The sequence below is a fragment of the Sus scrofa genome, chromosome 4 (assembly GCF_000003025.6).
Source record: "Sus scrofa isolate TJ Tabasco breed Duroc chromosome 4, Sscrofa11.1, whole genome shotgun sequence".
Taxonomy (NCBI): Eukaryota; Metazoa; Chordata; class Mammalia; order Artiodactyla; family Suidae; genus Sus; species Sus scrofa.
In genome coordinates this window covers 127,501,200-127,514,678 of record NC_010446.5, presented here as the reverse complement: position 1 = coordinate 127,514,678, position 13,479 = coordinate 127,501,200, and the positions used below count along the sequence as shown (strand labels likewise).

Sequence of the window (13,479 nt, the reverse complement as noted above, 5' to 3'; positions counted from 1 at the left end):
ATCACAACGCTATTGAGTCTGATTGTCTTGAGCCAGGAGCCGAGTGCAGCTTTGAGTCCTGTATCCTGGGCCTGGGTTTCCAGAGGTCAAACACAGTTGCATATTATTGATTAGCTGAAGGCTTGGGCACAAGTGACTTAGAAGCCTGGCCAAAATGACTCAACCTACCTAACCATATCTGCAGTTTTAGAAAGAATTTTTGGCACTTCAGGAAATTCTTAATAAGTGAAGGGCATGGGTCAAGAGACTCAAGGTTAAAAAGCAAAACAAAACAAAACAAAACAACCAGTGGAGTCCTGGCAGCCACATTCCATTTGCAGAAATTCATTTATTCAATGCTACTTTATTCCAGACTCTGCTTTAGGTGCGGAGGTTACGGAAGTAAACTAAACAATAAAAACCCCTGGCCTTATGGAGCGTAGGTTTAGGAGGGGGTATAAATGACAAATAAAATGAGGGGATATAAATGACAAAATGACAAAAGTCCTAAGTGCGATGGTGGTAAGAGCCAAGGAGAAAAATAAGACGGGCAAAGGGAGGGAGCAGAGCCCGGTGGCAGGTGTGCAGGCGAGGTCAGATTAAAGACTGGGGGTGGGCAGGTGGGCCTACTGTCCAGCATCAGCAAGGGTGCCCAGAGGGCAGGGCAGAGCGCCAGGAGATGGGTCAGGGGAGAGTGGGCTCAGGTCAGGCAGGGCTCCAAGGTCAGAGTGTGCACGTTGGCTTCTACTCGGAGCGAGAACAAGAGACACTGACAGGCTCTCACCGGCCAAGTGTCGTGAACAGACCTGTCCTCTCGCCAGGGCAGGGCAGGTACGCTAGTGCTTTACCAGGGCATTCTAGAGGGAAAAAAAAACTTTAGAAAACTGAGCGGTTTCCATGAGTTTTATACTCTTTCCGTGTATGTATTGGTCAGCAAAATGCCTCAAGAATAATTATAAAAATAATGTTATAATACGTCATCAGTAATATACACAGAAAATGGAGTTATGGTATTAGAAGCTATAGCTCGAAGGTTTCAGCTAAAACATGTTTATATTTTCAATGGATAATTAAAAAAAAAGTACTGGAATTCCCATGGTGGCTCAGTGGTTAACAAATCCAACGAGGAACCATGAGGTTGCAGGTTTGATCCCTGGCTGAGCTCAGTGGGTTAAGGATCCGGTGTTGCCGTGAGCTGTGGTGTAGGTTGTAGACGCAGCTCGGATCCCGCGTTGCTGTGGCTCTGGTGTAGGTCAGGAGCTATAGCTCTGATTAGACTCCCCAGCCTGGGAACCTCCAAATGCCACAGGTGCGGCCCTAGAAAAGACAAAAAAAAAAAAAAAAAAAAAAAAAAAAAAATACTACTTTAGGATAACCACTCTCATTGACAAAAGGACAGAATTATTATTCATGTTTTTTGCCATGAGATTTTTCTACAAATGAAAAGTTTTACTTATTATTAAGATGCTGTGTTAAAATGTAAAATAGCAGCTGTATAATATGATGAAGTTAATATTGATTAGAAAATCCAATTATTTCTACAATTTATTCTAATATTTCCCAAGATAGCTGTTTGTCAGCAGGTGAAGTTCCTATTTAATTGGCATGATTGAGTAATTAGATGTAATCTCAGAGCAGCAATAAAATGAAATTCTCAAGTCTCAGGAACATGGTTGAGGTTTTTGTTTTGTTTTGTTTTAGCCACTGAGACCAAGGAAGCTTCCTACTTTATCAGGGAACAATTTTTGATTTAAAGTATTTGGTAACTGTGTGGTTATGCAGTTGTTTTTATCATAAGAATGATGGGGAAAATTTATATATTTGACAAATATTTATGTGGATTTTCCTTTCTCTCATATTAAATCCTTTAGGGCTTGGGCTTCACTATCTTCTTCCTGGGCTTCTGACTGCTCTCTCTCTGCCTCCAGACTTTTCATCAGTCAACTTATCTTCTAGAAAAAAAATTTGATTTGTGTTCTGGATCTTCTCTATCAGGCAGTATTGCACTCATCTATAAATAAAAAACTATTATAGTGGCTTAAAAAATAGCCGTTTATTTATTCATGCATTAAAAATTCTGGGGATACAGTAGCTCTCAGTTGCTTCTAGGGTCTATCTCTTCTGTCTTTATGCTCTGCCATCCTTATTACATAAGCCTGTACTCTGATGCTGGTTGCTGCCTGAACGCAAGATGGCTGCTGTGCCTCCAAACCTCAATTCTATTTTCCAGGTAGGAAAAGGAAGAAGGATAAAGAGGACAAAAAGGACAAAAAAGTCTTAGGATAATTTTACCTTTTATCCTTTTTCATGAAAGGAAGCTCTTCACAGGCACTTTTGACTAGTTGTAAGGGCGACTGAGATATTGGCCATTTTAGCTTTCAGCTTCCATAGTAGAAACAGTCAAAGGAGAAGGTGGATTGTTACTGGCTTTTGGATGGGCAAAATGCCCTTTTTCCTCTACTCCTGTCTTTCAAACAAAATCTTTAAAAATTCATGATTGCTTACAGTGTGACGTTTGTATCTCGTGTTATTGTTCAGTGTAACGTCGCAGAATGACTTCATACACAACTTGAGGAATTCGTAGATAACTTACCTTCATTTTTGCTAATCTACTTGTATTAGAATTCTTCAGGGAAACAGAACCAATAGGATATATATCTATATATTCGTTTTAAGACATTGGCTTACATGATTATGGAGGCTGGCAAGTCCAAAATCTGCAGGATGGGCCTGCAGCCTGCAGACCCAGGAAGAGGTGGTGCTGCAGTTCAAACCCGAAGGCTGTCTGCTGGAAGAATTTCCTCCTGCTCTGGGGAGGTCCGTCTTGTTCTGTTTAGGCCTCCGGCTGGGAGGAGGCCCACTCACATTACAGAGGGCAACTTGCTTTCCTCAAAATCTACCGATTTAAATGTTACTCTCTTCCCAAAACACCCCTACAGAAACATCCAGAATGATGTTTGACCCCATATCTGGGCACCATGGCACAGTTAAGTTGACACATAAAATCAGGTACCACCAATACACTGCCTACATGAAGCATGATTGAACATCAGGAAACAACATCTGCTCAAGGGCAAAAAGAAATGGACTCATTTAGAAACGGAGGGAGTTCCCGCTGTGGTGCAGCGGAAGCGAATCTGACTAGTATCCATGAGGATGAGGGTTTGACCCCTGGCCTCTGGGTCAGGGATCCACCGTTGCTGTGAGCAGTGGTGTAGGATGCAGACACGGCTTGGATCCCGAGTTGCTGTGGACTAGCAGCCACACCTCCGATTTGATCCCTAGACTGGGAAATGCCATATGCCGTGGGTGCAGCTCTAAAAAACAAGAAAGAAAGAAAGAAAAAGAAAGAAAGAAGGCAAGAAAGAAAATTGAGGACGTTCACTCGTGGCTCGCTGGGTTAAGGATCCAGCAGTGCTGCAGCTGTGGTGTGGGCTTGGTCCCTGGCCAGGGAACTTCCGCATGTGCAGACATTCGAGTAGGAAAAGATGAGCAGGCTGAGGCTGGAGGAGTGAGGAGAGGGTATCAGACAGGGCGCTGGAGCCACCGATGAGGGTGATCGGAGTGACGGAGGCGCCATGGCTCCAGGTGTGAGTCCCTTACCTGAACGCATCCTTTCCTCAGTCAAGGGTTTGCATTAGAGAATTATCCACCACAAATCCCAATCATCAAAAAACAAACAAACAAACAAACAAAAAACCCTGCCCCCCCCAAACAACAACAAAACTCATTTATGTAGAGAGCAAAGGAGAGTAAAATGTTTTAAGCCACTGAAGGTGTTTTCTCACCTATTTCCTCCCTTTATTCTGTCCCTTCTTTCAACCAGTGTAGTCGGTGTGGAGTTGACCTTGGATTGGCCTAAATTCCTTAGCGTGTCCAATCCCTTGGTCTCCGCTGGGAGCTCAGGAATGAGTCGATAAGACCCAGTGTACTATTTGCTGGAGCTTTGCAGAAAATGTCCTCTTTGCTGGATTTCCTAGTGTCATCACATGATGCTCAGAAGCTGCTGCAGTCATGGTTCTGTCCCAGGAGGGGCAACCTGGAGATCAAGCTGACACGGAGGAGGCAGAACTACGAGATGGAGCGTGGTGACAGATTAAAGTCTAAATCTTGGACCAAACTGTAACTAAGATTAGACTACTCCCAAAATGTTCAGCTGTGGCAGATAATTCCTTTCCTTTTTTTTTTATGGCCGCACCCCCAGCATATGGAGGTTCCCAGGCTAGGGGTCGAATTGGAACTGCAGCCGCCAGCCTACACCACAGCCTCAGCAATGCCAGATCTGAGCCACGTTTATGACCTACACCACAGCTCTCGGCAATGCCGGATCCTTAACCCACTGAGCGAGGCCAGGGATCAAACCTGCGTCTTCATGGTTCCTAGTTGGGTTCACTAACCACTGAGCCACGATGGGAACTCCACTATTTTACACATTAAATGGACTAGGACGGGATGACACCCCGACCTCTGGATCCAACCAACACTCTCCTCTCTCCAGTCCTTGGAGCCCTACTGCCCACCCCATCCCTGGCTGTCCCATCCGTAGACTCTTGGTTCTCACCCAACAGGCCCGACCCTGCTGTCATAAAGCCTCCGCACTGGCTGTTCCTTCTGCCGGGAACTTTCCTCCCTGAGGCCCCATCCCTCTCCTAAGGAGGCGTCTATGTCCCTGAGACACTCCGGACCACGGCTGAGCACCCGTTTGCTTCCTCACTCCCTCTAGCTGCCTTACTTCTTCATGTAAGTTTAGCATAAATGTTTCATTATATTTATGAGTAGGCTCTCTCGCCTCTCCAGAAGGACAGCCCTAAGGGGCAGGGATCTTTGTGGGTTTTGTGGTTCACTGATATATCCTGTCTGTGTATCCTAGGACAGTGCCTGGCACATAGTAGGAATGCAATGGTTGCTACAGGGAAAAAAATGAAAGGAGGAGGGAGGGAGGAAAGGTAGAGAAGAAAGACAGAAGGGAAATATTTTGCCCTGAAGACAAAGAGATAACAGGACAGTAGGTAGGATCACAGAAAGGAATTCCCAAGATGAGAGAGTTGAGCGTCTCTCACGGTGGAAGGAGCCAGTCGAGGCTGAGGTTACCAGAGAAGCGACCCACCCAAGTCCCTGGGAAGGCGAGAAGACGTGGGGCCCAGCGCATAGGCGCTGGGTTAGCAATGGCCAAGTCTGAGGCTGCAGAGAGTAGATTTGAACCCTAAAGAAAACGTTAGTGAGTCCCCCACCAGAGTGGAAAGGCAGAGATTTTACACAGTATATATACGTGTGTGTGTGTGTGTGTGTACATATTTTTTTTTTTAGTGTTTTGTCTTTTTACGGCTGCACCCACAGCATATGGAGGTTCCCAGGCTAGGGGTGGAATCTGAGACGCAGCTGCCGGCCTACACCACAGCCACAGCAACACCAGATCTGAGCTGTGTCTTGGACCCACACCACGGCTCACGGCAATGCCAGATCCTTAACCCATGGATCGAGGCCAAGGATCAAACCTGCAACCTCATGGCTCCTAGTCGGATTCGATTCCGCTGCGCCAAGACAGGAACTCCAGATCTTACACAGAATTTGTATTGCTACGCAATAGCTGGCTCTGGAGGTCCCGGCCTTCCTTCTGGATGGGGTGGCCTGGCACCGTCTAACCGCTGTCCTCCCCAGAGCCCCAATCCCTGGAGGAAATGAAGAAAGGACAGATGCTGGTCAGATGTCACAGACTTGTTGGCAGAATCCCAGTGGGGACTGCTGGTCTGCTGGCTTCTGTTTTTCTCATTTTTTGGAAAAATCGTGTTTTTCACAGAAGCAGGGGATGAGGTCATTTAATTGTGCTGGCAGTGGTGGGCTCTGAGGTGTAGGAGCATGGAGAAAGCTGAGTATTTTTATTATGGAGAATGAGAGAATATTAGGAGTTGCTGCTGCGGTAAAAGGTAGAGAAAGCTCATTCGGGGACACACAATGAAGGCTCACCAAGGTCAAGGACGCGCATTCATGGCTGTTAGGACCTGTCCAGTCACGCACTGTCCACAGCAGCGCTCAGCAGCCCAGGTGCAAATGTGGAGCTTCAGCCCCAGGGTTGATTTATTTATTTGACCAAGTAGATGAGACAGAACAATGAGCAAGTTAGTCAATGCAGCAGAAGTAACTTGGCTGAAGTTACAGATGATGCCATCTAAGCTGGATGAGGAGGAGGGTGAGCATATAAAGAGACAGGAATTATCAGAGAAGGTTCTATGGACTAGAGCAGTGATTTTCAAACTTTAGTGGGTACAAGAATCAGTTGGAAAGGGCCAAGTCCTGAAATTATTACTCAGTAGATCTGGAGTGAAGACCAAAATCTATTTTCAACAAAAGAGCCTCGTTGATTCTGATGGAAGAAGAACACAGAGTAATTTTTGAGAAATAGTAGATTTGACATTATAGTGAGTTTAAAGAAGTGGTATTTTGAGAGGCATGGGGAGGGACAGAAGTGGGAAGGATACTTCTTGTAAGGACGGGTGGTTACAGTGTGAAATGACTAATGTATTATCTCAAAGATGGAAGAGCCTGGAATGATGAAAGGGTCAGGGTAGGCCTGAGGGAGTGGGTGGCTGAAGCACGGTGGAATGAAGGTGAATATATCACCAGAGGTGAGGAGGTCAACGAACCAAAGGCCTAGGTGACCTGAGTGGACCTCGAACCCATCCCAGATCATGGCAGTACTTGCAACAGAGAAGCAGAACCGCGAGCAAAGTTCAAAGCCATTCGTAAATGAAGGGGAGGGAACTATGAGTGGGCAGGGACCAAGCAAAGATCCTGGGTTGAGGGGGGTGTAACTGGCTAAGTGTTTCCATACAATGGCAGAGAAGCAAAACTGGCTAACAGCAGTCGAGTGCTTACTGTTTGCCAGGCTTTTTATCCATTAGTCCATTTCACCCTCACAAACAACAACTCACAAACTTCACATCCAGTCGTGCTATTTTTATTCCCCTTTTATGAGTAAACTGAAACCAGAGAGGTTAAGCATCTCACAGTTCTCTGCAATGCTATACTGACTCTATTAAGATGATTGTAAGAGGTGTTTTTTTTTTTTAATTTTTAATTTTTAAATTTTTTAATCTTTTTGCCTTTTCTAGGGCCATTCCTGCAGCATAGGCATATGGAGGTTCCCAGGCTAGGGGTCGAATCAGAGCTGTAGCCACCTGCCTACGCCAGAGCCACAGCAATGCGGGATCCGAGCTGCATCTGTGACCTACACCCCAGCATGGCAACTCTGGATCCTTAACCCACTGAGCAAGGCCAGGGATTGAACCCGAAACCTCATGATTCCTAGTCAGATTCGTTAACCACTGCGCCACAGTGGGAACTCCTGTAGGAGGTGTTTTAATACATTTCACCTGGAAAAAAATTATCAGATCACCTGAATATTGTTAGGAGTAGGGTTAACAATGGAAATATTCCTTTAAATTTCATTTGTACTGATATTTTTGCTTTGCAATACCCAGCAAGTAGCAGCACTAAGTAATCCCATACTAGGCCATCTAACAGAAACGTGTATTATCTGCATGTATTAAGACTTCTGACTACTCCATGCCTTGATGATTTCTTCAGCAGCATCCAGTGTAGTGTCTTTCTGTAAATTAATGAAATAATCATCATTACATATGATATTAAATTCAAGAGGAGGTAAAGATTTGAACATAAAAATACACCCAAGTCAGTCCATTGGTAAGAGCTGTGTAGTGATTTGGGAACAGAGTTCTCTTCAACTCCTGATAACCTGAGTCGGGTCCAGTTGGGCTCCAGCCAGGCCTTGGCCTCTGCAGTTGTGACAGAGCCTGAGAGCATTCATGGGGTGGGGGTGGAGGCTGGGGAGGCCTTTCCAGCAAGTTGAGTCACGGGAAGCTTTGTCCCATGTTAAGTCACTTAACCTCAGCAGGACACAGATACCAGGGAAATGGTATTCACAGCATCGCCGCTTGCCTTGCTGCCCAAATACACAGGTCCCAAGTTTTTCACAGAGCCCAGAAGCAATCAAACAAACCAATTACTTGTAATGCTGTATCCCAGGGGTGCCTGGCTGGAAAAGTGGATGAACCTCATAAGAAATGAATGTTAGGGGAGCTAGAGACATGTCCCAGCAATCACTACATCATACTGTTTTGTGATGCTGGCTGCCGGTTCAGGGCACTCAATTACTACTATCCAGACACCAAAGAAATCTATACATTAACCAGCATGGGGCCAAAAAACATCACCAAGAAAATGACTGACAAACTGTAAATACAGCTCAGACTGAAAATAGTTTAACCCAATCCCAGCCAAAACCATGTTGGTCAGTGTGGACACTCTTACTACTATAACCACTTGTAGCAGCCCAAGTGGACCACAGTGCCAAAGACCCAGACGCATAAATGACACTGATGCAGGTGAAGGGTCTGAAAGTTGTACTGATGGGATTCATATTTACTGTTCCATCCATTTGGGTAGGAAGTGTGCAGAATCACAGAGCTCTTTCAAAGAAGCTTGTAGACAATAAAAGAAAAATCCCTCCTTGAGCTCCCAACACACAAAGGATGCCAGGTGGAGCAAGAATGGAGGGATAAATTAATGTACAATTACAGAAAAAATTTAAGAGTACAGAAGAGTTTATGCTGAAAAATAATCATCTGCTTCTTTCCTCCCTGCTCCTTCCGACACTACTCCCACCATCCTCCAAATCAACCTCTTAAGGAAACTTGTGGTATTAGTTCTCGTGGTTACCACCAAATTTTAAATACTGTATATGTTTCTAATTTATCAACCTTGGACAATATTCACCATTCTCTGCTCCGAATGAGGAAAAAATAGTGCATTCACACTACTCTGTCCCCTCCTATCAAAGTCTCTTAGTTATAAGACTAACCTTCAACACTGTTTGAGGGTCAGTTGTATTGATAAAATTCATTTGTTTTTGAATAAGTAATAGTGCAAGTAGTATAAAATTAAATTGATGGGTTAATTTCCTCTTCTGCTTTCTCTACTTCTCCTTTCCTTTCTCTTTCCTCCCTCCAGAATGTTTGAGTCCAAAGCCATTAGGTGGGGCTGAGGGAAGTGGCAGGAGGGGAAGCCTTGGCAGTCTGGTGCAGGATGCTGCAGCCAGAGTGGAGTGAGGAGACCTGCCAACATGGGTGACATGAGGTGGTGGTGGTGTCAGTGGTGGCACTGACTAGGAACAGGGTGTTAGGGTCCAGGGGGTGAGTAAGAAAGGCATTTGTATGGGGGGGGTTCCAGGTGGAACCTAGGTGCTGAAGCCCAGGTGAGGTGAGGAGGAGGACCATGCAGGGGACAGTGACAGCAGCCTGTACAGAGTCAAAGCCTGAATGGGGTAAAGGATGCCTGTCAGGGGTGGTGGGTAGGGAGGCAGTGACACTGCTGGGAGACTGGTCCCATACAGAGAGACTGTATCACATGCCGAGACTGTATTACATGCTGAGACTGGTCCCATACAAAGACTGTATCACATGCAGAGACTGTATCATGTACAGAGACTGTATCACATACAGAGGTATTGATTAAAGAAGTAGTCATATGCCCAGAGCCAGGAGTTTCACCATCCAAGAAGGGAGTGACAAATACAGAAGGGGAGAAAGCTAGAATAAACCCTGCGGTGGTTTCAATGTATGTAGATAGACACAGAAATAAACCGAATCGACACAGGTGAAGAATGCACACATATGCACTTATGGATGCCTCCCTCTGTCCACTGTGGGGGCTGGGAGCACCAGTACCTCACCCGAATGAGCACTCCTAGTGCCCAGATCTTGGCTTCTTAATACTATTCTCCACTGAAAGGTGATTCCAGATTGGGCTAGACAATGACAAATGAACCTGGTGCATCTCGCTATGCCGGAAAGTAGGGGAATGCTCAGAAGTGAGGGACCTGTCAAAGGCAACAGGGGCTGGCTTAAAGGGGCTTCTAGTGGCCAAGTCTGGGGAAATGTGGGCATCGAAACAAGTAATAATAAATTATAACCTACTGAATAAAACAGGAATTCATGAGTCCTTACTTCTATGAAGGAATAGATAAATGAATACGTTGCTTGATGGAATATTTCCATAGTTCTAAGGCACCTCACCATAAAACGTTCATTATTTATCAAGGGAAAAAGCATAACTTTAAATAGAGAAGTCTGGCAGAACTGCCTTAGTAAAGTGATTAAACTTAACATCACCAGTGACAGGAAAAATTAGAGCCGTGTGCTATCCGATAGGATGCAACACAATGAAGAAAGCATCACTTTTGTGGTTTCCTGCCAGAGGTACATAATCTGAATCTACACAGAAGAAAATGGCAAACAAATAGTGAGGGACTTTCTTCACAATAACTGGTCAATACTTTTCAAAAGTATCAGGGTCATAAAAGTGAAGAAAAACGGAGGAACCATTCCCGCTTGGAGATGTGACAACAAAATACAAGGCATGATCCCAGCCCGGGTTGGTGATGGATGACTGTGGCCTGGATTTGTTTACTTTTTGTTTGATATAGAAAGGACATTATTGGGACAGTGAAACTTGAGTGTGATCTGAGGATTAGACAGAATGATACGGCAACGCTCTTCCTGGCTTTGATGGTCACGCTGTGGTTTTGTAGAAGAATGCTCTTTATGGGGCATATACAATAAAGTACTTGGTGTTGATCCAGGCAGCAATAATTAAGTTCGGAACTTACTCTGAAACTGTTAAAAAAAGTTCTGAAACGCATTGACTGAGAATATTTCAAAATATTTTTTTAAAGTAAGCCAGCTGCTCACCCATCTCCTGCAGCCACCCAGTTCTCCCCAGAGGCAACACTGCGATCCTGTCATGCATTTTCCAGAGATAGTCCAGGTGTTTAAAAGCATCTATCTCCCTCTCTCCCTTCCTTTTCCTTTTTTTTAAATTTTGGTTGATCTTTTTAGGACCGCACCCATGGCACATGGAAGTTCCCAGGCCAGGGGTCCAATCAGAGCTGCAGCTGCCGGCCTACACCACAGCCACAGCTACATGGGGGCTGAACCGCATCTGAGATCTGCACCACAGCTCATGGCAAGGCTGGATCCTTAACCCACTGAGCAGGGCCAGGGGTTGAACCTAGGTCCTCCTGGATGCTAGCGGGGTTTGTTACTGCTGAGCCACAGCGGGAACTCCCCTTTCCTTGTTATGTAAATGTTAGTATTTCTCTCAAACTGGGCTGCTCTCTGCTTTTAGCTTATGCTCTATCACCCCATGAGGCTGCTGATTCTTTTATGGATGAGAATGTACCATAATTTATTCAAGGGTCTTCACTGGTGAGTACTTTGTTTTTTCCTTTTTATAGCCGCACCTGCAGCATACGAACGTTCTCAGGCCAGGGGTCCAATCAGAGCTGCAGCTGCCGGCCTACACCACAGCCACAGCAGCGCCAGATCCTTAACCCGCTGAGCCACTGAGTGAGGCCAGGGATCGAACCTGCATCCTCAGAGAGACAATGCTGGGTCCTTAACCTGCTGAGCGGACACAGGAACTCCTATTTTGGTTGTTTGTAATCCATTGCTATTATAAACAATGCTCCACTGAAAATCCTTGAACACAAGACAGCCAATGGCCAAGTAACTCTAGCGGAAAAAATCCTAGACGTAGGATTGCTGGGTCAGAGGACACGTTCAATTACATTTAGATGGTCATTTTCAAATCAACCACTAGAGATTTTATAAATTATACTCTCGATCAGTGCATGTCAGTGTCTTAACCTTTTCAGTTGTCTTGGTTGTTTCCCATATAACAGATAAAATACAATTTCATTGTAGTTTCTCTTTTTGTCTCTCTGCTTATGAGGGATGTGCGGCATCCTGGATTTGACAGCTACGGAAGATGTTACAATAGCCATTGTAAAGTGCTGCTTTTTGGTTAATTTTGCCCTAAATTCAACCCTCTTTCTTTTAATTTCTATTTTCCTGGTGTGCTTGGCCATTCTTTGATTTTTGCCTTTCCAAGAGGTTGGGTCGCTGTGTCAGCTTCCCCTAGGGAATTCTCGCTCTTGTTCCGCTATCCTCCAATACGGATGCTGAGGCCAGGGGCTGAGGCCACAGGGACCCCCCTCCCCTGTCTCCCTGGAGGCTTGATCGCTTCGTCTAGATGCCAAAGCATCGTTTCCTTATCTTTAGAGTCCGATATATGAATAAACAAAGGATGTCTCAGCGTTATTCCGGCACGACTTTTCCCAAGAGAAGGCAACCCTTTCCCACATTTAGACGTAGCTCTTTGCTTTCAATGCAAAGTGTTTGTGAAGTGAAGCCATGACCTTCTCTCCCAGTTCCTCTGTTCCCCTTTCCATCTGCAACCTTTGGGATCTGGGTTCCATTTGGCTTCCACAGCTATCATTTTTCTAATATTTTTAAGTTCTTTGTTCATTTTCGCTTCTTCTGCCCACTTCTCAATCCTCTGTGTGCCTGCAGAAGCATTCGGTGTTCTCTGTGTCATTTCCAAGGTCACTACAATTACCCATAGCTTTAGGTGTCTTTGGTTTCTAACCAGAGCTCTGACAGCTGCCGTTTTGTCTTCTTCCACCATCTCACTCTATCCTTCCTGAACGTTTAAAAATCTCTGCTGTAACTTTTATCTTAAAGGTTTTGAATTTGAAATACCACACGTTTTATGTGCTCTATGGCAATGTCCTTCTTCCTTTTGGTGGAATATTCTCTGACACCTGTTTCTCATTGTACCTTTCTCCTTTTCCCCCGATAGCATCTTTTTTCCAGATTCAGAGCGGGTCCCTTTTTATTACTCATTTTTGATTGAAATCTCTTTGTAAGCTCCCACTGCCAGCACACCCACGGTTCCTATTGTTCTTGGCAATGAGTACGCTGCCTGCTGGCTCTGTCTATGATCTGAAGATTGATATGGTCTGAAGTATTTGCAGGTTTGTGTGAGGCAGGAACCAGGGAAGCACCGGAAGGAACAGAAATTCTCTCCCTGGCTTGCAGTAAAGTTAAATAGGATTCATGTAGACTTCTGGGAGGGGGAGGAGGAGGGTTTTTTTTTTCTTTTTAGGGCCACACCTGCAGCATACGGAGGTTCCCAGGCCAAGGGCTGAATTGGAGCTGCAGCTGCTGGCCTACACCACAGGCATAGCAATGCGGGATACGAGCTGCACCTGTCACCTACACCACAGTTGTGGCAACGCTGGATTCTCCACCCACTTAATGGGGCCAGGGATTAAAGCTGTGTGCTCAGGGTTACTAGGCGGGTTCATTACTATTACCGCTGAGCCACAACAGGAACTCTGGGAGTTCTTTCATTTTTGTTTTTGTTTTGTTCTGTTTTTGGCCATGGCTGCAGCATGTGGAAATTCCTGGGCCAGGGATCAAACCTGTGCCACAACATGAACCTGAGCTGCTATAGTAACAATGCTGGATCCTTAACCCACTGCACCACAAGGGAACTCTGAGGGGGAGTTACTGTAGATTTTATTTCTCCCCAACTAATTTAACTTGGCTACCTCCAACTTGATACATTGCTTCCACACTG

General features: G+C 45.2%; 1 protein-coding gene across 17 annotated transcripts in view; it reads right to left on the bottom strand.

Moving 5' to 3' along the window:
- The window catches only part of KYAT3 (kynurenine aminotransferase 3), a 56,292-nt gene continuing 49,725 nt past the window's right edge, over positions 6,913-13,479 (bottom strand). For all 17 annotated transcript variants that reach the window (XM_001929384.5, XM_005663713.3, XM_003125926.4 and 14 more), the window contains one exon: positions 6,913-7,585. In XM_001929384.5, the coding sequence (XP_001929419.2) occupies positions 7,523-7,585 (63 nt within the window). In that variant the 3' untranslated portion in view covers positions 6,913-7,522. The remainder of the gene's footprint in view (positions 7,586-13,479) is intronic.